This window comes from Rhinichthys klamathensis, unplaced genomic scaffold (genome assembly GCF_029890125.1).
Source record: "Rhinichthys klamathensis goyatoka isolate OS25496 unplaced genomic scaffold, OSU_Roscu_1.1 h1tg000579l_1, whole genome shotgun sequence".
NCBI lineage: Eukaryota > Metazoa > Chordata > Actinopteri > Cypriniformes > Leuciscidae > Rhinichthys > Rhinichthys klamathensis.
Genome location: NW_026607043.1, coordinates 1,236,834 through 1,264,756, shown reverse-complemented (window position 1 = coordinate 1,264,756; position 27,923 = coordinate 1,236,834). Strand labels below are relative to the sequence as shown.

The 27,923-nt window shown below is 35.7% G+C and overlaps 2 protein-coding genes across 2 annotated transcripts; one reads left to right on the top strand and one right to left on the bottom strand.

Moving 5' to 3' along the window:
* Window positions 1-256: 256 nt before the first annotated feature.
* On the bottom strand, window positions 257-6,850 carry cpsf3 (cleavage and polyadenylation specific factor 3). The gene is made up of 18 exons (XM_056240032.1): window positions 6,672-6,850; window positions 6,404-6,467; window positions 6,231-6,328; window positions 6,026-6,154; window positions 5,745-5,922; window positions 5,576-5,665; window positions 4,317-4,467; window positions 4,059-4,234; window positions 3,798-3,956; window positions 3,579-3,725; window positions 3,356-3,508; window positions 2,370-2,478; window positions 2,179-2,277; window positions 1,876-1,970; window positions 1,692-1,779; window positions 973-1,039; window positions 795-891; window positions 257-721 (listed from the first exon to the last, which is right to left on the bottom strand). Exons 1-18 carry the CDS (start codon window positions 6,740-6,742, stop codon window positions 620-622), a joined length of 2,073 nt encoding a protein of 690 aa, XP_056096007.1. The 5' UTR covers window positions 6,743-6,850; the 3' UTR covers window positions 257-619.
* Window positions 6,851-7,497: 647 nt separating this feature from the next.
* asap2b (ArfGAP with SH3 domain, ankyrin repeat and PH domain 2b) lies at window positions 7,498-27,803 on the top strand. The gene is made up of 28 exons (XM_056240102.1): window positions 7,498-7,915; window positions 12,068-12,140; window positions 14,223-14,368; window positions 14,531-14,605; window positions 17,740-17,789; window positions 18,211-18,340; window positions 18,695-18,780; window positions 19,054-19,129; window positions 19,218-19,304; window positions 19,402-19,505; window positions 19,616-19,685; window positions 19,978-20,065; window positions 20,188-20,236; window positions 20,409-20,575; window positions 21,639-21,772; window positions 21,853-21,947; window positions 22,151-22,340; window positions 22,561-22,646; window positions 22,767-22,882; window positions 23,075-23,142; window positions 23,292-23,399; window positions 24,338-24,575; window positions 24,717-24,809; window positions 25,762-26,020; window positions 26,136-26,215; window positions 26,317-26,405; window positions 26,852-26,971; window positions 27,063-27,803. The coding sequence occupies exons 1-28, from the start codon at window positions 7,790-7,792 to the stop codon at window positions 27,135-27,137; spliced, it is 3,078 nt and encodes a 1,025-aa protein (XP_056096077.1). The 5' UTR covers window positions 7,498-7,789; the 3' UTR covers window positions 27,138-27,803.
* The last annotated feature ends 120 nt before the right edge of the window (window positions 27,804-27,923 follow it).

Sequence of the window (27,923 nt, the reverse complement as noted above, 5' to 3'; positions counted from 1 at the left end):
TCTTTTTTTCATGTTAATAAATGTGCCCATAATAATCTGCATGGCTCCCCACAACGTTGTGATGGGTCAAGAGAGAAAGTATTGAATGTTAAGACAGTGTTTTGTATCTGTGTTAGATTTGTATAACTTAATAGTTTTTGACTTGGTGTTTTCAAATCAAATGCCATATTTGATTTGATTTGGTGTTTTGCAAGCTTTCATTTTTAAATAAAACCTCACCCTTAATGTAAGGTGTGTATTGAAATTCAAGCTCAACTTCACTCAAAAACCTCTTTTATTAAATCAATACACTGATCTTAAACAAATTATAGCTTTAGTTGAACATAAAATGTCAGATAAGAAAAAAGACGACAAAAACAATTTTAAACAATCACATAATGTATATTTAACTAGTGGAACTAAAGAACAGTGACTCCTGAATGCACATACGTATCAACATATATCTTTCACTGGTATCCATTCGATTTTAATGGCAATTCAATCCTTTGAAGTGCTTTGGCCAGTCCAACATCTGGTGTCTTCAGTCTGGTTTAAGTAGTTCAAGTTAGATGGACTGTAATAACAAAAGTTCTTGAGGGAAATTAAGAGCCAGATAGTAGGCAGATGGGAATTGGCGATCTCACATGACAGGGTTCATGGCTTCATACAGCCTCTGCACAGCGAGCTCCACCATTTCTCTGAGAGAATCATCTTCAGAATCAGCTTCCTCATACTCCACGGTCTGACCACAAACATAACAAAAACATTAGAATCCCAATATTTCAGTTTCCATAAAACTTCTGTCTGATACTTACTCGGGTTTCCAGATTGATGTAGGCAGTCTTCTCATCTACACTTACAGCGAGACAGTTCTTGTCTTTAAAGTCGACACACTCTTCTCCAAACATGTCTCTGCAGATCGTGGCAGAAAAAGAATTTAGTTCATCATAAATATCACTGACGGTTAGCTGAGTGCAGTGAAGATGAACTTACTGGAACATTTTTAGTAATCTGTTCTGGTAAACATCCACATCCATCTTCTTTTCTTGGGGCTGAACAACTAAGATGAAGAAATAAAGAGGAAAACAAAGATATTGGAGCAAATAAGACCAGTTTATTAAAATTTGCAAGCAAAAAGTGAAAAAGAGAAAGAAGCAAAGATGAAAAAACAAAGGAAGAAAGCAAGTAATAACCTGTAATAAATAGAAAGAAAGTAAAGGAAGGAAGAAAGATAATGTGGGAAATAAAGGAAGCAAGAAAAAATGAGAAAGGTAACAATCAAAGAAAGAAACTAGAATTAAGGAAGGAAGGAAGAAAAAGTAAGCAAGCAAAAAGCAAGAAAGAAAGTAAGCAAGGTAAAAACAATAATAATGAAAAAGATATAATAGACAGAAAGAAGGAATGAAGGAAGGAATAAAGATAAAAAGGTGGGAAATAAAGGAAAAAAACTGTATAGAAAAAGGAAAGGAAGCAAGCAGAGGAAAGGAAGGAAGAAAGTGAAAGGAAAGAACAAGAAAGGAAGGAAGGTAAAGATAGTAATAAAGAGAAAGGGCGAATAGACAGAAGGAAGGACAGAAGCACTGAAGGAAGGAATAAAGATTAAAGTGAGAAATACAGGAAGATAAAAATAATAAGGAAGAGAAGAAAGCAAGAAAGAAATGAAGAAATAAAAGAAAGAACTATTTCTCTCTAGAACTCTTTGAGCTGTTCACCTTTCTGAGCTTTAGGGTTTGACTGGACCTCCAGCACCACTGTGGTGACGGCATCAGCGTACATGTCATTCAGAGGGTTGGCAAACCACTGGTGGAAGAACACCACAGACACACAATTAACAATACGAGTCACTTCTGTTGCCATAGTTACACTGGTGCACCAATGACTGCTGTGCCGCCCTACCTCCAACACGACCAAGTTTTGATCATGAACCACTGTGATGCTGTTAAACACTCTTAGTGTGCTCTTCTCTGATGTCTCAATCTCCTCCACATCACCTGTAACACACACACACAATGAGCACCACATTTAAACGACACACACACACACACACACACACACACACACACACACACACACACACACACACACACACACACACACACACACACACACACACACACACACACACACACACACACACACACACACACACACACACACACACACACACACACACACACACACACACACACACACACACACCTGTCAGGTGGCGTAGCTGATTCAAAAGCAGGGGAAAGGGGCCAGTGAAGGGAATGGCTTGAGTCTGTTTCACTGTGCTCATGGCCAGCTCAGTGTAATCTGCATCATTAAGAACAAAGAAAAAGCGTGAGAAGCGAACACACACAAACACACATATGAAACGTCTGAACCGATCACAAACACCAACTCACTGGAGAGGTCAGAGGGGGAGAGGATGTGATAACTGAAGTTCTTTTTCACCAGGATGCCAGAGACCCTCTGACCTTGTGCACACTTCTTATCCGCAAGAGAGCCCATCACCTTCAAATACCACAGACAAAAACATTCAGAAACAAAATTATAAAAGGACAGTTCAAACCGTTGATGATTCATCATAGAGATGAAAGATTCATAATAAGACTTAACTGTGCAGTGTGTATTTGTAATATGATTATTTTTGAATGTTTTTTTATCACAACAGCAAACCATTTTAACAAGTTCTATTGTAAAAGAAAGACAGACAGAAAAAGAACAAAAGACAGACAGATAGAAAGAAAATGACAAAGAACAAAAGAAAGAGAAAGAAAGACAGAAAAAAAGAAAGTCAAAGAATAAAAGACTGAAAGAAAGACAAAGAAAAATAACAAAAAGACAGAAAGAAAAGAAAGAGAACAAAGACAGAAAGAAAGTCAAAGAACAAAAGACAGAAAGAAAGAAAAATAAAAGAAAGAAATACAGAAAGACAAAGAAAAGAAAGAAAAACAGAAAGATCAAGAAAAGGAACAAAAAGAAAGAAAAAAGACAAAGTCAAAGAACAAAAGACAGAAAGAAAGAAAGAAAAATAAAAGAAAGAAAAACAGAAAGACAAAGAAAAGGAACAAAAAGAAAGAAAAAAGACAGAAAGAAAAATAAAGACAGAAAAAAAAGACAAAAGAAAGAAAGACAGAAAGAAGTGTAATTTGTTCTGGGTTCAAATTTTTGTAGTTCAGTTCAAACTAATCTTTTGCGAGTTTGAGACATGTTTAAATACTGATTTCATATCAAATGAAGAAGAAATGTTTGTGATTCTTATCATTATTAATAATTTGAATGATTTATTGACCATTGGTGAGAAAGACAGTCTCTCTCTGACACACCACTACAGCAACGGTCTCGAACTGTGAGGAAGAACATGGACCAATGAGAGCTGCAGTCTCACCTTAGCCAGTTTCTCTCCTCTGAAGTTCAGCGTGACGGCCTCAGTGTTACGAGGGTTGTGCACCTCGATGTGAACCTCATCGTTGTCCTCGTACTCTCGAATCAGGGCGGCTTTCAATCGAGCCATCTCATTCTGCTCTCCGTGAACCAGGATCTGAAACCCACAGTAATAACATGACACCTGATCTACAACCCGACGACCATCTCAGGACACAACCACTCACCACATGAGGAGGTTTCAGAGCTCGGATGAACTCGCTGGTCTGCTGGTAATCCGTATGAGCAGAGAAGGAGATGTAGTCCACGGACATCTTCAGAGGAAGCTTCTGTCCTGACATGGTGGCGATCTCCTCCGGCTCAGACATGATATGCTGCACAGAAAACAGTGTGAGGAGAGTTCGATCATGCCCAAAGACACCTGACGCTGAAGATCGGAGATTCACCTTGGCGAGAGTTCCTTCCACGCAATAACCGGCGATGATGACGCCGTTTCTCTTGTCAGTGCACCAACTCTCGAAAAGCTCTCTGGAGAGACCGCTCTGCATCATACCAGGAGATGCCATCACCACACTAGGGCCGATGTCATCGAAGTGGTCCATGCTCTGGAGGACAGCAAATTATGAATAAAAATGGACAATAGCAACTAACAATATGACTAATACCACTGTTCTACTTCAATTCTGGGCGGTTTTGAAGATGCTTACCTTGAGATTGCTGATGTGCTTGAAGACAAAAGGGTTGTTAATGTTGATGGCCTTGCGGATCTTGTCGTTCATGGCGTTCACGTAGGTTTGGTACACAGCCATGCACTTCTTAGCCAGGGAGGAGGCATAGTAGATAGGAATGTCATGGAGTTCAGGGTGATTCTGCCAGTATTCATCTGAAATAGAGGACACGCAGAACGTCAGTGAGGCATTGTTGATGATGCGGCTGAGAGTCTACTCTAAACTGCTGAGGTTTACCTAGAATGAGCAGCAGCTCCTGGGCCCGACCCAAAGCAAACACGGGGATGAGACAGCGGCCCTCGCGGTTCACTATGTCATGGACCGTGTTACAGAAACGAGCCTCTCTCTCCTCTCTCTTCTCATGGATGTGTGTGCCATATGTAGACTCCTACAAGCACAAGAAAGATGGGAAGGGGAAATTGATGTGTAAAAAAACTGGCTAGTGCTGTAGTCTTTTGTTTGAGGATTATATACACGTGCTATATATGGGTTGCAAACTTAAGTGTTTAGTTTTCTGTGTATTAAATGCATTGAATATTGTTTTTGCTATTTTTTGCTGATTTTAATGTCCAAAAGGTCAGTAATATTTTACACTGTAGGCCTACGCCTTCTTTTTTCTTCAAAAAGTGTAATTATGAATTTACATTACATTAGTGTTAATAGGGTAAATATTGTATAATTTTCAACTATTATTGCACAAATAATAAAAACATTAAATTATTATGATTATTTTATAATGTAAAATATATATATATTTTTTTGTAATGTGTATATATATCTTATTTAATTCATATATGTATATATCATATGCATGTCTGTGTGCGTGTGTCTGTGTATATATATACCGGTACACACATATATGTGTGTGTGCGGTGCGCGTGTGTATTATTAAATGTATAATATATATACAGTATATATATATATACACACACACACATATACACACACACACACATATATGTGTGTGTATATATATACACACAGACACACATGTGTGTGTGTGTGTGTGTGTGTATATATATATATATATATATATATTATACATTTAATAATACACACACACATATATTATGTAAACAAACTTTTACATTAGATGGAATTAATCGCATAGCACTAATATATATATATGTATTTTTTTTATTATACATTTTATGTAACACATTTTTATATGAACCAAAAGTAAATGTACATAAATTTAAAGTTATGTATATATATATATATATATATATATATATATATATATATATATATATATATATATATATATATACACATTTACTTTTGGTACATATAAAAACGTGTTACATAAAATGTATAATATATATATATATATATATATTATAATTATAAAAATTATTTGTTGTAATGTATGTTTGACATTTTATAAAAAATATGTTACATAAAACTTTTATCTTAATGGTGGGAACAGACAGAAATCCACATCGTTGAGCCCTGGAGAAAGAAATCATATTTCAAGCATAAACTATAGCACATACTGTGATGAGAATGTCTGGTTTTACGCTGGGGATCTCAGCTGCCATGAGATGTCTGTCTTCTTGACGGGAGAAATCTCCTGTGTACAGTAGCTGAAGAGAATGACCGTGATCATTATCAGAAACTGTGTGAAGGTAAGAGAGCAGGTTTGAATGAATAAACTACACCTACCTTCACTCCTGCAATCTCAATCATGAACATGGCTGCTCCCAAAACATGACCTGCATGGTAGCACCAAAACTTGATGCCCGCCACCTCTTTCACTTCATGGAAGTTGATGGTCTCAATCTTATCCATGCTTTCTTCTAAATCGGTCTCGGTGTACAGCATGTCATCCGCTGAGATGTTGCTACAGACACAAGGAAACAAGAGGTTATGTTAGAGAGCTGGATCTTTATAAAACTTTCAAAGAGCAAAGTTTTTATAAAACCTTTTCAAGAGCTTTAGTGTACCTGACTTTCACATAGTCTGAAAGCAACCAGCGGTAAATGGCTTTGGTGGCATGAGTCATGAAAGTCCTCCCTTTGAAACTTGTCTTTTGTAGAAACCATGGCAAGGCTCCACAATGATCCAAGTGAAAACTGGCAGAGAAAAAGAGGTCAGCGGAATTTTGAATGTCACTGACCCGATGTCTTTCGTTCAAAGAATGGGACTCACTGGCTGATGAGGAGCAGGTCAATCTCAGCTGGGTCTATCAAATCAATGTAAGGCAATGCATCCATGCCCTCCAATCCAGGGTGGATGCCACAGTCCAGCTGCAAAGACATGGCATGTCAGAAAACATCTGTCAAATCCATCAAAAGTAGGATAAACAACAAAACTGTGCTTACCATTATTTTACGGCCCTTGAACTCTAGGATGATACAAGACCTGCCCACCTCTTGACCAGCTCCTCTGTTTAAAAAATCACAGTAAAAAAGATGAATAGTTACAGTAGGCCTAACTTACATAAAAGGATTAACACAGATGAAAATCAATCTCACTTTGGTCCTGTTAGGTATGATGTTTATCATTTTAAAACTGTAAGCCAAACAATCAACAAAACATTTGGCGCAGAATAGAACTTCAATTAGAACAGTCTGAATGAAGTGAACTCACAGTGGTCTTATGAGAAGCTGGTCGCTTTCTTCTGCAGGCACTGTTACATCAGCTTTACGTTTTGTAGCCATGCTTGTGACGGTTTTTTTCACACTTAATTAAAATTACTTATTCCATAATCACCGATACTTCTAATAATAAAAGACAACGATCATACGCAGCAGCCCTGAGAACCTGTGGACATGAGACAAGTATTTCCGGTGTAGACTCGAGTCAAAATAAAAGTCTTCAGTGACAATAAAGAAACATAATAAAGGTTATAATCAGATAGTTAAATAATTTATCAAATTATACTGAAATGCATACTCAATTTTGGATAGAAAAAAAATAAAAATAATAAAGGAAAACGAATTCAATCGAAGTATTTTTTTCGAACACAAACACACACACACACTATAGATTTCTAAATATTTTCAACGCATTAAACTGAAAAAGAAAGAAAGAAAGAAAGAAAGAAAGAAAGAAAGAAAGAAAGAAAGAAAGAAAGAAAGAAAGAAAGAAAGAAAGAAAGAAAGAAAGAAAGAAAGAAAGAAAGAAAGAAAGAAAGAAAGAAAGAAAGAAAGAAAGAAAGAAAGAAAGAAAGAAAGAAAGAAAGAAAGAAAGAAAGAAAGAAAGAAAGAAAGAAAGAAAGAAAGAAAGAAAGAAAGAAATTATATCTGGAAAAATGTGTAAGTTAAAAACATATTTTTTCTAACATTATTTCAACTTTTCGGCTTGGCTCTTCAGGTTTTCAGCGTTAGTTTACGGTCGGGAGGTTCTCTCTCATTGGCGGATTGGAAATGATTGACGGGTGATGCGGTTCCGCCTACAAATCGTGTAACTTAAACTTCTACTGTACAGGTAGGATGGGTGAAATCCAGAAGTGTTGATCTGGTCATCTGCGCGTGTGATGGAGCTGTTCAACACTCCTGTTCAAACACGAATTTACTTCTCATTGCCTCTTTTTCTTTTTAATCATTTTGGACTTAAAGCGAAACTTTTTGAATTGAAAACTTTAAGAAATGACTGATACGGACTGAGTTTGATTCGGGTTTTGTGCGGTCTTTTAGTAAAGTGCAACTTTAAACAAACTTTATGTTTCTTGTCTTGGATGTAGTGTTGATTTAAAGGGAATAATCATGCCTGATCAACTGACAGTTCCGGAGTTTATGGACATTACCAATGAGGACTATAAAGCGCCAACAACATCAGTGTTCTTCTCACGCATGGTCAACTGTAGGAATACAGTTGCCACTTTGGAAGAGGTAAGGCACCTTTACAGTTGTCAGTTATACGATGTACCGTACAATTGACAGACTAACGCGAAGTGCACAATACACAATTCTAAACTGTATCTATTATAGAAAGTCTGCGGTCTAACCCCAGATTATAGGTTTCCTTTAGTAGCTATGTACTATAAAATAGCCTATTTTACAAAAGGAGCCTGGAAAATGACTTCCTTGTAGCACTAAAGCTCAACGTATCCCCTGTTGGAAGTGAACCTCGCCCATGTTCAGCTTTCTCATGTAGCTTATCGCAGTGTTATGAAATAAATGGACTACTAGTCTGTTATGTTGACACCACTCTTAACTTATTTAAGTTTTAGTCTCAAAGCCAGTACTACAGTGTTCACATAATGGTACAGATATCATACATTTACCATAACAGTGATTTGTTATTAATGGATGCATATGGCAGATTGTATGCATCCATTTAAAAAGGCCTGTGCATGTCTGAGGTAATAGAGCTGTCATTAACAAATAGGCTAGGTCTACAGATATTACACAAATTAGACAAATATAAAACTATGGTGCAGTGGAATAATTTATAAGACTAAAATGATAAACATATAACACTATTCACAAGATCCCACTAATAAAAATAAAGAAAGTGTCATTGGCATTGGTATGGACACATATCCAAAACAGTTCCTTGGAGTTCCATATACTAAATATGTAAGTAGCATGATTGTGCCATAAAACACTGTTAAAAAATAAAATAGAAAATGAAGTTGAGAAAACTCGACAACTTAAGATAACTAGCTAAGGAGAAATTTGAGTATACTCAACTTATCGGGAACATTAGCCTATACTGCATCAACTAAACCATTGTCTGGGTTTTCATCAAACATAAAACCTTTTTTATAAACACTGTTTTTTACTAGTTGATCCAATTTCACTAAGCTTGCATATTACGTTAAGCTGAGCATTCACTTTACAGACAGTAATAATGATGTATAACTTTTTATTATTTATTGGTTTGTTGAGCTAACTAAAGAAGCTATGTGGAGTTACTTATTCACCAAAACAAGTTGTTCATACTCCTTGAAATGGAAGGAATTTCACTGAAGTGAACATTAATCACTCAAACGGTGATTAACAGAATATAATCCAAAACACAAAATAGAGCAAAAACATCTATTAATTCTGAATAACAAATATTTATGTTATCACAAGTCCTCATCCTTTGACTAAAAACAAATTAGTCAAGTGATCAAACAGCAGCTTTTTAAATGGACTTAACTATTTATGTAATGCTAACATTTCATAGTTCAATCTTTTAAATTGATTTGGAAGTTGGATTTGTTTTGTAGTGTGCAAGGCTTGACCTGCATGATACTATTTATTAGTATTTAGTCCACATGATGGGTACTGTAAATCATATTTTTTTTATAACTAGAAGGTAATAGAAATATTGAACTTACACTGTAATAACACCATGTCAGATAACCTACCTATGTGTTTTTATGTGGTAACATCAGTAACTGATTTACCTACATTTTAATAGTTAGATCAGGTAGAATTAGAATAAAAAAAAACTTTGTGTATTCACTTTGTATATATTTATTTCTAGGAATGGAAACAACTATGTGTGTTCTGTACTTGCTAAAACAGTTCTTGTAAAGTTTTGCATTAGTTTGAAAATTCTTCAATGGAAATATAAAAGAGCATAGTTTGTGAGAATCGTTCTGAACTCTGTCAGCCTGTTTTAATGGTTGAAAAGATCAGGCTGAACTTTACTGATGTCTAAGATTAATCTAAATAAAACTCAACAGCTCTTCTTCTTTTATTGAGATACTGCATTCTGACTCCAAACTTGAACTTAGGATATTGACCTCTGATGAAGGGGGAACGTGTCAGTCATAACTGATGACAAAGAATCAGCATGTTGATTTTGACTCCTCTCAAATAAATCTCTTCATAAAGGAGATTCTTACGTTTTGAATGTGATTTTTTAAAAGCAGGCATGAGTAAAATTTACTGCTCCGGGCTCTTAGAGGAACTGGCGTCTTCATGTGACTGGGATAAATAGAGGGAGACTCTCTTTATGAGTTGCCCTTTGACACTACCCCATTTGCATTTAGCCTCAATGGAGGAAGTAACTGAGGTAAACACATGTTCATGGTTTATGTAAACTCTGGACCTGGATCTTGTGCAAATTTCTTTATGCATAAGTTTGCTCATCTATACAAAGCAGCCACCACATGTTTAGACATACAGTGATGTCACATGCTTGGGTTATTTAGTCAAACCCTTCAAATACTTGGATATGCTTTTTCTGTGTAGCATGAGGACTGCATACACCCACAGATGCCATAAAAATGGCAGTTATATACTTTTTCTGGTTGTTTCCGGTTCTTCCATCTCTGTGCGTGGTGTCCTGCTGAGACTTGCCTTTGATGAAAACCCCAGTGCAGCTAATATCTCCCATCTCTTTCTCGCCTTTTCTGTTCTCTCTTTCTTTCCCTTCATCTTTTCTCATTCCTTAAGGCTAAGGCGGGATGGCTGCCCCACTTCTTGTCCCAGCTTGTCCCGTCTAGTCTCTTTCTCGCATATACACGTCTACTCACCATTTTTGTGTATGCAGCCCTGCTGGTCACTCTCTGTCTTTTGTAAACCGGTGAGCTCAGATTGTACTGTTCTGATACTCAAGGCCAATGCCTGCAAAGTGTCGCACCTGAACAGACATCAGAACCTATGTAAATAGGGGTGTATAGTAGTAGGCTACTATTGTTCTTATTGTATTCTATTGTATTTTTTATACTTCATTGTTATACTTGAATATTTGTTGGAGTATTTCGTACTTTATTTAGTATTATTGAAACCCAGTTGTTTAGTTACATTCCCAAGGAATTTTTTTATTATTATTTCATGTATCTTTAAAAGTAACAAATGCATTTTTTGCAGGTCATCTTGACAGTCTTTTCTATTTCTGTCCATTTTACTGAGCTTACACAAGAAATGGACTGTTGATTTCTTCAGTCCATTTCTAAAACTAAGAAATTTTACTTTAAAATACTTAAGTCCAATTAAATAGGGAAACACATTTTATTTGAGTAAACAATTTATAGACAGTATCCATATTTACTCTAGCCTGACTTTGTCATACTCATATTCTAGTCAGTGGTCTTCCCGACCAAAAAATGTTGTGGGCGGGGTTCGGGCTGGCATCCAGGCTATATTTTCTCTGTATTTTAGATAAAATGTACCCATTTAAAAAAATTACTAACTTATTAAATAGATTTAAACTACTGCCAAAAAGTTTGTACTTATTTGATAAAAAAATAATAATAATACAGTAATGTGAAATGTTATTATTATTTAAAATCACTGTTTTCTATTTTAATATATTTTAAAATGAGATTTATTCCTGTGATGCAAAATTAGCAAACTTTTCAGCAGCCATTACCGTCTTCAGTGTCACATGATCCTCCAGAAAATAAATCATTCTAATATGCTGATTTGCTGTTCAAGAAAGATTTCTTATTATTATCAATGTTGTGCTTCTTAATATATTTTTGTGGAAACCATGATAGGCTACATGTTTTTTTTCAGGATTCTTTGATGAATAAATAGTTCAAAAGAACACAATTTTTTGAGATAGAAATCTTTTGTTCCATTAAAATTGTATTCACTGCCACTTTTGATCAATTTAATGTGTTAAAGAAAGTATTCATTTCTATAAAAAAATCTATAAAAATATCTTCTTACTGATCCCAAATTTTTGAACGGTATTATATGTCATTGATGGTTAAATGCTCTTTATGCTCAATGTCAGACTGTGAAAGTGGGAAATGAGTGTTGTCAGCTTTGGCAGTCCCTCGTCAGAAGGTTTTGTCTTGGTGTCGTACTAGACATGACTCCTGCATAAACACAGATTTTAGGCCACAAGTCTGTCTACTTCACTCGGCTCTTTTTGTGCAAAATTCCCAGCGTGTGATTCAGCATGAGTGATGGGTGGCTAAATTACAGGCTATCTGAGTACGTCTGGATGTAAAAGCATTGTGTCGTGTGTGTGTGTGTGTGTGAGAGGGAAGTATAAACCACACTGTACAAAACTGGGTTACAAATTATTTGTTATAATAGTTTGACCTACTTAATGCAGAACAAGGTATTCATCAGAATGTTGTTTTGCAGGCGTTGGATCTGGACCGCAGTGTACTGCAAAAAATGAAGAAGTCAGTCAAGGCCATAAACAACTCTGGTCTGAGTGAGTATTACAAACAAAGCCTCTTCAAGGCAATCCTGCAAGGTTAGCAAAAAAAGCGTAATGCCTGCTAAACGCTGCGGTATGCAGGGAAGGAAACCAGAGGTCGTGTTTTTAATGTATGAGAGGCTTCACTACGCTGAATAAACTGCTTATCATTTAATGAGTCGACAGCCCATCGGCTAATCTTGTGTTTGCTCTTAAACATTTGTTTTGGATTGATCTATTTTTAGAGTTTACACTGAAAAAAAAGCTGTTTTATAAGAGAAGTCATGGACAATTGCGAAACAGGTATGATTCAGTTTGCGGCACTTCTGATTCATTTCTATGGTGAAAAGACGATCTCTGATTACAAAAATGACCATTTGCCTCTGAGCTTTAATCAATAACCAATAACTTTGCACTAATAAGCTCACCAGTTTAGTTTTTGAACGTATAGACAAGTGTGCAATTGTTCTGGTAACCCAATTTATCTAAACAATATCATATGATAACAATAGCCAGGACAAAGCTTTTGGTTTCATATACAGTGTGATTCAGGTCATTGTTACTCTAGTAGTGAGCAAGGTTTTGTGCTCTACCTCACACATTCCTCTCATTCTTACCAGGAACACCGATACCTGTTCTAGCAGGAACCTGCTTATTTCCCCTCTCTCTTTCTTTTTCTATTTACTTTGTTAGCGCACGTTACTTCTTTTGTGGTGAACAATTAATCCGCACAAGTTAATCCACAGATTTTTTTTTGTTTTTCATTATAATCAAAATCTGAAAATTTGCTTCCCCTCTTAAATCTTCACTGATTCTTCTCTGATGATGTCAGTTTGACAGTTTGGGCAGAACATCTTTCACCCATTTCTGTCCAACCATCAGAAAACGAAACTAAAATGATTAAAAAGGGCTTTTTGTTCATTTAAATAAAGCTGAAATAAAATAAAATATAAATATTAGATGAAAAACTTCAACTTAAAATATGTTGCATTTGCAACTAACTGAAAAGAGTTTTTTTAGTTGAAGTACTAAAATGACTGAAACTGAAATAAAAATAAATTAAGCGCAAAAATCACAGATTTTAGGCCACAAGTCTGTCAACTTCACCTGGCTCTTTTTGCGCAAAATCTGCAAAATGTGATTAAGCATGAGTGATCGGTGGCTAAAGTTCTATGTATACTATATATATATATATATTTATAAACTAAAACTAATACAAATGACAAAAGATAAAACAATTACTAAAACTTGAACTAAAATAAGATGAAAAGTAAAAAAAAAAAAAGGCTAATTCAAATGTAATACACATATATAATTAAATAATACACGGATATCAAAATTAGTGCCCTGTGACGTGGTGTAAAATGGGTCACATTCTGAAAAGAGTTGAAACGCTTGTATTTCAGCACCTGCTTATTCTCTATCCACCTGCAGTCCAGTTAAAAACAATGTCATACTTTTTAATACAAACTCTCCTTTTTTCTTATAGTACATTTGGACACATTTGCAGCTTTACCAAATTTGCATAATGTTATATTATTAGTCAGATGCTAAACAAGGCAAGGCAGTGCAAGTTTATTTATACAGCCCATTTTATACACAGTGACATTTCAGAGTGCTTTACATAGCCATGATAAAGAGAAAGACACACAAAACTCATTTATAAAATCATTTAAGAATAAATATTAAATCAGCTGTAATTCCTTCTTAGTGAAATGCCTCTAGTGAAGGAAGAGACTTTGTTAGCACACTGTTTATTCTTTATATTAAACCAGATCTTAAACAGCCTGTTGGCCTTTTGCTGTACAGTGCAGTACCTGGGAGTGGTTACCACGCTATTTTCTACAGCACTCTGGTCATAAACTAGGAAGTATGTTCTTTTGCAAGCGGTAGGAATGGAAAAGGCCCACGTGACAAGAGTTTGCTCATGCCCGCATGAAACACTGTGATAAGGTCAAGCAAAGTGTGTTACAAACATATGAGCTTCATAAGGCACCAATCAAAGTATCAAAGTATCCTTTATCATCAAACAAACATTTGTATATAATAAATAAATGCGGATCGGTAAATGAACAGACTGTTTCTGTGTGTCTTCAGCTCACGTAGAGAATGAGGAGCAATACATCCAGGCACTGGAGAGGTTTACAGATAACTCCGTGTACAAAGACGATCCTGAGATGTCCAATTACTTCCTCAAATTTGCTAGTTTCACCAAAGAGCTCACCGGTCTCTTGAAGAACTTGGTGAGCTAGTCTCCGACATCCATATACTGTAGACCATTTCATGAGACACTATGGGTTTACATGCAGAGTGTTTTTACACACTCAGTGTTTTAACACTTGTTATTATATACAGACTATACACTTCATTTTGAATCTCCTCATATCACATTTTGTTGCCCACAGCTGCAGAACATGAATAACATCATCACTTTCCCACTAGACAGCCTGCTGAAGGGAGACCTCAAAGGAGTAAAAGGGGTATGCAATGATGTGGATATATATATATATATAATGTGCTCACCAAGGCTGCATTTATTTGTTCAAGAATATAGTAAAATATTGAAATAGTTTTACTATTTAAAATAACTTTTTAAAAGTAACAATTTAAATGTCTTTACTGTCTCTTTTTATCAATTGAATGCATCCTTGCTGAATAAATGTATTAATTTCTTTAAAAAATATATTTTTTCTGAATTGCTAAAACACATTTCTTGAAACCATCACAAATTTTTCTCAAAACCATTAACAAAAATCAAAATCTTCAAACTACATTCAGAGAACCTCTGACTCTTCTGACAAAATCAAACAATTGCCTCAAAACTATCTCCCCTGTGCTCAAAATCAAACAATGCTTTCAGATCATACACACATCAGTCAATATATAAACACTACCGATCATTCATTAGACACTAGATAAAAAAATGGAGAACACAGCATCCAGAACATGAGGTTACAAAAAAAGTATATTGCATGCAGAAAACAAATTTAGCAATTTCCTATAAAAGTATATTAATCTAAGTATGGTGAATATATTGTATATTGTGTGTGCACTGCAAGTACAGTATTGTACTGAATACTGTATAGTATTGAATGTCTATATTTACCACTTGCATACTGTAAAAATACTTTACAGATTTTTTCAATTGCTAACATACTTTTGTCAAATCTGTAGTCACATTTTCAAAACTCTAAACACAAAAAGCACAACATCCGTCTGTTGTGACCATACCATTAACACGATTCATGTTGTTTTCACACAATATACAGTCAATTACAGTTTCTCTGAATTGCTAAAACACATTTCTCAAAACCATCACCCACTTTCTCAAAACCTTAATCACAAAACCAAATCTTCAAACTACATTCAGAGAACCTCTGACTCTTCTGGCAAAATCAAACAATTGCCTCAAAACCATGTTATCTGTGCTCAAAATGAAACAATGCTTTCAGATCATACTCACAGCAAGTCAATATTACAGTTTTTCTGAATTGCTAAAATACTAAACTGAACCAAATTGTCAATATCCTAAACTAATTGGTCGAATAAATCACTATTTCTGCAAAACCTTAAACATGTTCAGGCAGTTAGTAACTGTTTGCAAATCTCATGCACTCTTTTTGCAAAACTCTAAACACATTCTCAGTCATTAGAACACATATCGCACTGAGATACATTTGTGTCGCAAAACACTAAACACATGCAGGCAAAAGTTAAACAAAACTAAAACAGTTGTCATCGTTAACACACAACGATTCAAAATTGTTCACACTTATGTGATCAAACCAACTGTATGAAATATGAGCCAGTTCAGACTCAGTGTACAGGTGACACAGGTGCACTGAATGATGATATGAACAATAGATGGAAACAAATCTGAGAGGGAGAGGAGGAAGAGTACGTGTAAGAGGAGGAAGAGGATGAGGACGAGAAAGAGCAACGTGTGGACAGTGTTGTCAAGGGTGGATGTGTCAGACTAGAAGGTTTTTTCCTTCATCTGGCAGGAGACAACATTGCCTGTGATGTGGACAAAGTCCTCAGGCCAGAGCCAGCAGGAAGACATGATGCTGAAGCAGAATCAATCTCTCATTGACCTTGATTTAGCAGTTGCACAACTTTCAATATTTGAGTGTACCGTAACATGCTTTTCATTTAGAATTTTATTTGACCTTTTTGGCCTTTGTAGTTGGACTGCAGTATTTTTACAATATGTAAGTGCTGAATATACAGACATTCAATAGGCCTACTATTCAATATTCAGTATACTATACTTGCAGTACATACAGTATACAATATATTCACCTTAATCAATTGCAATTACTTTACCTTTTTATGTAATTGCAATATTTTTTTTACTATATTACATTTTTTTCTGTAACATACTGGATACTGTGTTCTCCATTTTTTGATGTAGTGTCTAATGAATGATCTATAGTGCTTATTTTGTTGACTCGTGTGTATGATCAGGTGAAAGGGTTTTGAAGTTTTGAAGCCAGAAGAGTAAATGGTTTTGTGAGTTTAGTTTGAAAGTTTGGGATTTGTGTTTAATGTTGTGAGAAAATGGGTGAAGGTTTCAAGAAATGTTTTAGCAATTGTTACTGTAAAAACACTACAGATAATTCGCTAGACACTACATCAAAAAATGGAGAACACAGAATGCAAAGCATGCAGTTACAAAGTATATTGTAACAAAGTAAACTAATTTTGCAATTACCTAAAAAAGTATAGTAATCGCAATGTACAGTAGTAAGGTGAATAAATTGTATACTGTATGCACTGCAAGTATAGTATTGTACTGACTATTGTATAGTATTGAATGTCTGTATTTAGCACTTGCATACTGTGAAAACATACAGTGACCCAACTGCAAAAGTCAAAAAGTTTACAGTAAAAATGAAAAGCATGTTAGCACAGCTAGTTTAGCGTTTTGCAACACCAAGTGCACCACAGTGTGAAATGTGTTTTAGTGAGTGAGAATGTGTTTAGAGTTTTGCAAAAAGAGTGCACGAGATTTGCAAACAGTGTCCGACAAATTGGTTTAGGCTATTGAGAATTTGGTTCAGAGAATGGGGTTTAGTGTTTTAGCAATTAAGAAAAACAATATTGTTGAGGACTTTGTCCACATCACAGGCAATGTTGTCTCTTTGTAGGCAAAAGAAAAAACCCTAGTGTGCCAGATCCAGTCTTGACAACACTCTCCGCACCTTGTTCTTCCTCGTCCTCTTCCTCTTCCTCCTCTTACTCATACTCTTCCTCCTCTCCCTCTCAGATTGTTTCCATCTATTGTCTGCCTGTATTTAGCGCTTTGCAACACAAATGCATAAAGAGTGCATGAAACAGTGTCTAACTGCCTGAACTTGTTTAAAGTTTGGCAGAAAGAGTGCAAATTCGACAAATTGGTTTAGGCTATTGAGAATTTGATTCAGATAATGGGGTTTAGTGTCCTAGCAATTGTGAAAAACTGTAATGAACCAAAATTTCATGTATATACTGTATACATAAACATCTTTCATATAAATACAGTGATCATGTTGGTCTGCTTAAGTGTGTATTGAATTTTTTGACCTTTAAGACTTGATTATCATGTTAACTGTGTTCTCGTTTGTTTTTGCAGGATTTGAAAAAGCCTTTTGATAAAGCATGGAAGGATTACGAAACTAAACTGTAAGCACCTATTAACCTCTTACTGTAATATCTCAGAAAAAATATAAACAAGTAATAATTACAAATCAGTGAAATTTAAACTTGAGCCTTATACACTCTGTGGGGCGTTATGCTTTTAGATATTCCAGTACCTTCTTACAGCATGATGCATGAAAATAATCACATTCCTGCTGAGTTTTAATGATTGTAGATCAGTTTATTTTGATCCACTATGCAGAGGAAGGGGAGGTTTATTCATTTCAGATGTTTGAGCGTAATTCATGAGCCTGTAGCATAGCTGAAGAGCTTAGCGCAATTTGGGGCCATACCTCAAGTAAACATCAACACCAGCATTTATGGTTTGTTTGTGCATTCTGAGCATTATGAGGCATTGATGAAAGACTAATGTTTTTTCATGCCAATGCACTAAACTTGTTCACAGGAGCAAGATTGAGAAAGAAAAACGGGAACATGCCAAACAGCACGGTCTGATCAGAACAGAGATCAGCGGAGGGGAGATTGCGGAAGAGATGGAGAAAGAGAGACGCCTTTTTCAGCTTCAGATGTGTGAAGTAAGGAATGTGGTTCATATACAGCCAACATCAGCAGGGACTTTCCTTTTTTTTTTTTTAATTGGGCAGCAATGGTGGTCCTGGGGTTGGACAATGACAATGAAACTGAAACACTAGCCAATACAGTGGCCAATCTTCAGTGATTTTACCTTCCATCAGTAAGAGCAGAGTGTGAAGATTAGCACAGCAATAGTACAGCTGTACATAAAATATTGCAATCCATACAAGTTGAAACTAAACTTGTCAGCCAATATCATCATATATCTTCATGAAATATAAAAAGATATTTTCCTGATAGAAAGCAATTGAAATGATTGTTTTGTGCTGAAGTGTTTGATGTGCTTTGTTTTGCAGTATCTCATTAAAGTGAATGAAATTAAAGTCAAGAAGGGGGTTGACCTGCTCCAAAACCTCATCAAATACTTTCATGCTCAGTGCAAGTATGTTTATTTATAATATTGTTTAATATTATTGCCTGGTTTCACAGACAAGGCTTAAGCCGAGTCCAGGACTAAAACTGAAAGCAACTATTTTGTCTCAAGATGCACACCAGTAATGTTTTTTTCTGGCACGTTTATAAAAGCTACTTAAATGGCTACTTATATTGAAATTAAGGCCTAATCTGTCTGTGAAACCAGGCCTATATATCCCAGTAACAATATGTTTCATATTTAATTGAGTATTTTGACATCATATTTCATTTTTCTTCACAGTTTCTTTCAGGATGGGATAAAAGTTGTGGACAATCTAAAACCTTTCATGGAAAAACTTGCCACGGACTTAACAGCAGTGCGTTTTTTGATATTACTGTCTGCTCTTTTGAAGGTGTATTTTTTTTTTTTTCATATTTTTGTTATTATTTGTGTGTGAATCGCAGAACAAGCAGACACAAGATGCAGAAAGGAAACAGCTGATGCAGCTGAAAGATATTCTTAAATCTGCCCTGCAGTCAGAGTGTAAAGAGGTGAGCCATCTCCAAATGATTGTAAACTATGATTGATAGGAAGATTGCTTCATTTCTGTGGTAACTCTTGTTGTTTTGTTTGTATTTATGGTGAAAGGACATTCAGGCAAAGCAGAGTGCTGGCTATAGTCTTCACCAACTGCAGGGCAATAAAGCTCACGGCACTGAGCGCTCTGGGATGCTTCTCAAACGCAGCGAGGGGTGAGTTCGTCTGGTGCTTTAAAGATATTAACAAGCATTGAGAACTTTTTTTTTGGCCAGTGAATGTTCTGTAAAGTTTGTGTGATGAAGGCTTTTTCTTGATATTACAGACTGAGGAAGGTTTGGCAGAAAAGGAAGTGCTCTGTGAAAAATGGCCTATTGACTATTTCTCATGGAACGGTAGGGGAACGAAACAGGCACTCGTTTCTCCTTTCAGAATGATGTTTTAGTTTTACAAGCTTGCATAATTTTAATAAATATATAATTAGATATACAGTATATCTATTATAAGAATATATTATAATTTTAATAGCATTTGTCAAGAATACAAAAAATATTTGTATTACATATATTTATTAAATGTATTATATAATATCAGTTTATTAATATTTAATATTTATATTAACATTTTAGAGGGTAATAAATTTACATTTTCTCTTTCTCTCTTGCTCTATCTCTCGTTTTCTTGCAGGCCAACACACCGCCAGCAAACCTGAACCTCTTAACCTGCCAAGTGAAGCGTAACCCAGATGAGAAAAAAAGCTTTGATCTTATATCCCGTAATATACTAGCACAGTCACAGCACAATACAGTCATAAATACCAGTATTCTCAGAGTCTGACACGGCTCATATGGTTGGTTGATCATCTTTATTCACTTACTGTTCTCTTCCATCTTCTAGATGACAGAACGTATCACTTCCAGGCAGAGGACGAGGCAGAGTGTCAAATGTGAGTGTGTGTGTGAGAGTGTGTGCTCATATGATGGTTTAACATGATAGAGATTTTACAGAATATATATATATATATATATATATCACATTATATATATTGTGAATATCATGTGGAATGTAATTATTATGTCTATCACCTCTATCTTTTCATCTGTATCTCTCTATTTCAGATGGGTGTCTGTGCTCCAGAATAGTAAAGAGGAGGCCCTGAACAACGCCTTTAAGGATGATCAGAACGAGTGTGAGAACAACATTGTACGGGAGCTGACTAAGGCTATTGTGGGAGAGGTGAAGAAGATGAGTGGCAATGATGTGTGCTGTGACTGTGGAGCTTCCGGTAAGCAATATAGAAGTGATGTAACCTAGTGGTTAAAGTAATAGTTCACCCAAAATAGAAAATTATCCCATAATTTACTCACCCTCAAGGCATCCTAGGTGTATATGACTTTCTTCTTTCAGCCAAACACAATCAGAGTTATTTAAAAAAATATCAGCTCTTCCAAGCTTCATAATGGGAGTGAATAGAGCCTAAACTTTTAAAGCTCCAAAAAGCACATCCATCCATCATAAAAGTAATCCATACGGCTCCAGGGGGTTAATAAAGGCCTTCTGAAGCGCTGCAATGCATTTTTGTAAGAAAAGAAAAACTATATAAACTGTATAAACTTTAATCTCTGGCTTCCGGTAACGGCCGTATGTGAGTCTAGTTCCAGTGGAAGAGTGACCTCTGACCTCTCTCACTTTTTTAAAGAATTTTTAGAATTTAAATATATACATTACCGTTCCAAAGTTTGGGGTCTGAAATTTTTTTTTCACTGTTTCCACAAAAATATTAAGCAGCACAATTATTTTCAACATTGCAGCCTTCTACCATCACTACCGTTCAAAAAACTGAAACTTTGAACGGTATTGTATATAACTATTTGATATCACTTATTTTTGCAGTAGTATTTATCATGTACAAAACAAAACAAAACGAAACAATGAAGCCTTTTATTAGGGTGGCAGGATTAACAGAAAGATTTAAACTAAATGCTAAAATAATACAACTATAAATGATTTATTCACAAACAGCATCATTTAACATTTTCGCTACAAAACATGTAAGGATGTAAATGATGGCTGAGTCAAATAAGTTACTGAATTGTTTTTGTTGTTTTACGCTTGATTTGCACCAACTCAAATAGATATTTTAGCAGGCCGTGATTATTGCCTCAGCTTGTACTGCTTTTAAAAAGAAATGAAAATCTACACCCTGTGCTTCCTGTTTTGCATCTGGCCTTTCAACTTCTCTTTGTACATTGTATGAAACTTAGTCATCCCAGTAGAACTTGTTTTATTGTTATTTAGATCAGAGTTTTGATGATACGTCTGCGGCTTTTCGCTTGTTGTCACTGCAGATCCAACATGGCTCTCCACGAACCTGGGTGTGTTGATTTGCATAGAATGCTCTGGAATCCATAGGGAAATGGGGGTCCACTACTCCAGAATACAGTCTCTGACACTGGATGTCTTGGGCACGTCTGAACTCTTGGTAAATTCTTGTTACAACTTGGTACTTGTTTGGCAGAAATTGCAAACATATAGGTTGTGACGGTATTAAATGTGTTGCAGCTTGCTAACAGCATAGGCAATGCTGGATTTAATGAAATCATGGAGGCAAACCTGTCAGCAGAGGAGATTCCCAAACCCAACCCTTCTAGTGACATGTGAGATTTCATTGACAGTTATTTTGTTTTTGTGAATTTATTTCATTCATTAAGCATGTTTAAAATAACAACATTATTTACATATTCAAAAAATTCAGTTTATTTTAAGCTGTAAATGAAAAAATCACTATTAAAAAAAAAAAAGGAAATTTAGTCTGCAGATCATAAATTACTTTACTTTTTCTCTCTCAATCGTCCTTCAGGCAGGTGCGAAAAGACTTCATCACAGCCAAATACACAGAGAAGCGCTTTGCTCAGCGGAAGTATGCAGATAACGCAGCCCGACTGCACGCACTGTGCGACGCGGTAAAGTCCCGGGACATCTTCTCTTTGATCCAGGTATACGCTGAAGGATTGGACCTGATGGAGACCATTCATCAGACTAACCAACATGTGAGTCGTAGAGTCATTGTGCTTTGTCTTTTTATTGAGCTCTCCTGACGGGCTGCACACAAAAACAGCATCTAACACCACACGTGTAGTCCAGTTCACGAACAAATGATTATAAACCGGTTCGTTTTAGCTAAATAAATACAGACAGTGTTTTGTGTCAGTATCATTTTTCAATAAATGTATTTATGTATGTATATCAAATTCTGCCTTTCGCTTACAGGAACCAGGTGAGACAGCGCTACATCTAGCAGTACGAATGGTGGACCGGAACTCACTCCATATTGTGGACTTCCTTGTACAAAACAGGTGCTCAGCTGATGCTCTGTACTGCAGCTAAAAGTATTAATGCTATTAACACATGGTTTTTACATATTATGAAGACATTTTACATGTCCAATATGTGTGTGCCTGTGTTTGTGAATGCAGTGGGAATTTAGATAAGCAGACTGCCAAAGGAAGCACAGCACTGCACTACTGCTGCTTGACGGACAATAGTGAATGTATGAAGCTGCTACTGCGAGGAAAAGCATCTGGCACCATTAGTAAGAGTTCATATAATATGCTGCTTTAACCTCAGGAATTCAAACTACACAAAATGCATTAAAAAAAATCTAAATTATTTATAATGAAAAAATAATAAAAAAGTGGTTCAAATATTTTTTCTTTGGTCATGTCTGAAAATGAAAAAAAAAAACAAAGTCTGAAAAGAAAAAATAAATGTGTTTTTCTTGCAGCTAATGATGCAGGAGAGACTCCTCTGGATCTGGCGCAGCGTCTCAGACACTCAAAATGCGAGGAGCTGGTGTGTATATTTGTTATCTTGCGTGCAGCTTGCAATGCCAGCAGAAATTCATTTGCTCTCTTTCTTGAGAGCAAGTTCCTGGCCTTGCCTGAGATTGTGTTCAAGCAAATTCCTTTCCAACGTGTTCTTCTGTGTTGTGTGATTTACAGCTGACTCAGGCGCAGACTGGGAAGTTTAATGTCCATGTGCATGTGGAGTCTGACTGGCGTCTGCATAATGATGACTTAGACGAGAGCGAGGATGAGATGGAAGACAAGGTTAACATGCTTTTTAATCGTGTACTCAAAAGATCACATTTAATTCAGTTATACTAACTTTAAAGGGATAATTCACCCAAAAAGTTCTGTCATCATTTACTCACCCTCAACAAACCTGTATGAATTTCTTTCTTCTGCTGAACAACACAAAGAAAGATATTTTGAAGAATATGGGTAACCAAACAGTTAATGGACCCCATTGACTTCCATAGAATGGAAAAAAAATCTTTAAAATATCTTCTTTTGTGTTCAGCAGAAGAAAGACATTTATATAGGTTTGGAACAACTTGAGGGTTGGAACTATCCCTAAAAAATAGTATATTCAGCAAGGATGCATTCAATTGATTAGAAGTGTCAGTAAGGACATTTATAATGTTACCAAAAATTACTAATTGCTGTTCTTTTGAACTTTCTATAATGGAAGAAATGGAAAAAAGTGTGATTGTGTGTGTGTGTGTGTGTGTGTGTGTGTGTGTGTGGGGTGTGTGTGTGTGTGTGTGTGTGTGGGGGGGGGGGGTTAACATTGATATTTATAAGAAATGTTTTTTGAGCACCAAATCAGTATATTAAAATGGTTTCTGAAGGATCATGTGACACAGAACATATACAATAGAAGTATTTTACACATTCATATATTATACAGTGACCAAAACTACTGACTCATTCATGGTTCACTTCATAGTGAATGTCATATAGTTCTCTATATAAAGATCAAAATGTTTTTGGACACAGGGAATATTGAGCACTTTGTGTGACATTTTTGACACGTTGATTCCGAATTGCAAAATTAAAAAACCTTAAATTTGATCTGACCATACTAAGTGAGACATAGACAATTCATAGTTGAATCATAATTCAATCCACAGATGTTCTTTAGATGTTAATGTGAATATTGGTACGGTCTGGCTCATCCTTATGTCATTGATTTTGGGTTTCAGCCCATTCCCAACAGGCGTGAGGAGCGTCCAGTAAGCTGTATTGTTCCAGGCAGTGGCCCCATGATGCCCAACATGAGCGCTCTGGCACGGGACGTGGCTAACGTGGTTAATAGCAAGCAGAGGGCTTTTATTCCTAGCATGATTTGCAACGAGACTTACGGCACCATGCTTGATATTAGCCCATCGCCATTGGGTTTACCTGGTATTCCTCTTCTACCCCCTCGTACCTTAGGAAGAGGTGAGTAGAATTCAGGCCTAGTGAGTTGAGGATTTTCTGCTAGTAAATTCTGATAGGTTTAATTCTTGTAGCTTTCCTACAAATGTAGATTAAGTAAACATATATATAAATTGCATATATTATGTGTGTTTGTGATGTCAGGGTGGAGTCCTCCCATGGAGACGGTCGGGAGGCAGAGATCATGTTCAGACCCTTCAAACCCTCAGAATCCAGAAAGTAACAACTCAGTATATGGTGAGTCTGACCTCACTAGAGCCTGATACTGTATATATATAAGTATATACAAAACTATGCTCACCAAGGCTACATTTATCTTATCAAAAATACAATAAAATAGTAACATTGTAAGATATTATTACAATTTCGAATAACAGTTTTCTATGTTAATATTTTTTTGAAATGTAATTTATTCCTGTGATGGCAAAGCTGAATTTTAAGCATCGTTACTCCAGTCCTCAGTGTCACATGATCCTTCAGAAATCATTATAATATTCTGATTTCTTATTATGATCATTGTTGAAAACAGGTGCTGTTTAATATTTTTGTGGAAATCCTAATAAAACATTTCAGGAGTCTTTAATGAATAGAAAGCATTTATTTGAAATATAAATCTTTTGTAAGTGTCTTTTTTGTCAGTTTGATCAATTTAATTTGTTCTTGCAGAATAAAAAGTATTCATTTCTTTAAGAAAATCTTAATGACCCCAAATGTTTTTTTTTTGTGGTAACACTTTAAAAAAAGGTTCATTTGTTAACATTATGTAACTACTTTAATTAAGATAAACTAAAAATTAACAATACTTCTACTTCATTTATTAACAATAGTTAATGTTAATCTCAACATTACATTTTTAAGAACAAAAGTTATATCTGTGAACATTAGTTAATGCACTGTGAACTAACATTACTATTATGATTAACTAACATTAACAAATGTTAGTTTATGCATGAACTAATGTTAACTAATGAGACCTTATTGTAAAGTGTGACTGTTTTTTTTTTTTTTTTTAACATGGTAGCTAGTTTGTTGCTCCATAATGCTCTACCAGATCTACCGGCTTGTCAACTAATTAAAACCACCTTAGACCAACTAGAAACCAGCTACAATGATCCAAAACCAAACAGTTTTTTATTCTTGCAGGCAGAAGCATAAGTCATTAGCATAACAGGTCTTGTCTCTCCTGTAGTTCTCCCCCCTGCTCCGCCACCTCCTCCTGCAGCCAAGAGACCACCGCCTCCAGATCCAAAGGCAACTCTTCTCCAAGGGTCTCCGGTTCCACCTGCACCCTCCGCACCCCCAGTTATACCCCCCCTCCCAGTTAGACCAGCTTCCATAGTGCCACCTGCTCCAGTGTTGCCCACTTCATTTTCAAATAAACCCCCACCTCCACCTATACCCACACAGCCAAAAGCCCCTGCCCCCAAACCAGTGAAATCCCCTGCTCGGTAAGTAACATTGATCAGATGCTGTGTTTCTTTAAAGAGATTTCAGCTGTTGGTTTAGTAGCATTGTTAGCATTGTCTAAATTATGTCAGCTGCACTGTTCTGTGTATTCCTCAGGGATCCCGTTGGTCCATTTAGTAAAGATGTAAATGTAAATAAAGCTTCACCCAGTGTCCCCCGACCAAGTGACAAAACAGGTTAATATAATAATATTTATATATATGATAAATATACCACTAAAGCCAAAAGAATAATGATATGTTAGATGGAAATAAGTCTAAATGGTGATTTCCAATAGAACGGCTTCCTCCAAAATCCGGGCCGTCATCTGCCTCCGCACCAGCTCCTGTTCCTGTTCCTGCTCCCAAACCCAGAACGGCCCCACCTGTAAGTGACCGTTTAAGTATTGAAATGACCCAATAAACAGCATTTATTAGAAATAGAAAGCTTTGGTAACATTATAAATCTCTTTACTGTCACTTCTGATCAATTTAATGTATTCTTGCTCTATTCATTTCTTTAAAAAAAAAAATCCTACCCAAATTCCTGAACGACAGGTTATATTTATTTTAAGGTTTAAATTATTATTATTAAAAAAAATATTTAAAAGTCTTTAAAGGGTTTCCCCAAAAATATTTTTACATTTAAGCCACAATTAAACGTGGAATTTCATTGCATTACAAAATATCAAACCAAGCGGCATCTGCAAACATGAAAAGTGTTTGTTCTAGCTTTCTTTAAAATAAATGTTACTTGATATTTTGTTAAAATACATTTGAACTGTGATGTAACTAAGTGTTAAAACTAAAACATTTGCTTTGTATTTGTTTCAGAAACCGAGACCTAAGAGGGTAAAGGCCATATATAACTGCCAGGCTGATAACGTGGATGAACTGACCTTCTCAGAAGGAGAGGTGATAATAGTAGATGGAGAGGAGGACAAGGAGTGGTGGGTGAGTATAAAGTCATACTTACACAGTACATGCACAGATCAGCTGACTGAATCATGTGTGATCTTGATGGGCTCTTCCTCGTTTCCTGCAGGTGGGCCACATTGATGGGGAGCCGACCAGGAAGGGCGTTTTCCCTGTCGCGTTTGTTCACTTCATCACTGAATGATGTCATACACTGCTGTCTTACTAAGATCACATGCTCAGACTTTTTGTAACAGAAACCTAAGACCACTGATTATTTAACAATGGATTCGCCAATTCTTTCTGGCTGAATGGTGGCGTACAGGACATTTAAAAACAAAAGACCTCAGAAAAGGATTCTTTTTTTTTGTTTAGCAATTATTCTGATTACAAGTGTAATTACCTCTAACTTTATGCAGAAATATCGTATGAATGAGTACTATGCATATTACGGGAACCGTATGTTTTTATAAAGTATAATATGTTTGGATCCTTAATCTCATCTTTACAGAGTTTTTTGTCTATATCAGATATCAGTTGCAGAGCAACTCTTATTTTGCATAATTAAGTGACATGTTAAACCATGTTGCTTGTATACAAGTTATGTTCCCCATGTTATGTTACCAAACAAGCCATTAAACCTTTTACTCTGTACATTTAAAAGACTTTACATTTATTTTCAGCACTTGAGATATATTTTTACAAAAATAACTGACAAAAATGCCAAAGTAGTGGCTTTGAAACAGCTCACTGTAATGTTATACAATTTAATAGTTACACTACCTTTGAAAAGTTGAAACCGTTTTCTATTTTCATCCATTTTAAAATGTAATTTATTCCTGTGATGGCAAAACTGAATTTTCAGCATCACTTTTTTAAATAGAAATCTTTTGCAGCATTATACATGTCTTTACTGTGACTTTTGATCAATTTAAAGGTGGAATTGGTGATTCTCTACAGAATTGTTTTATGCTGCTTCATATCCTGATAG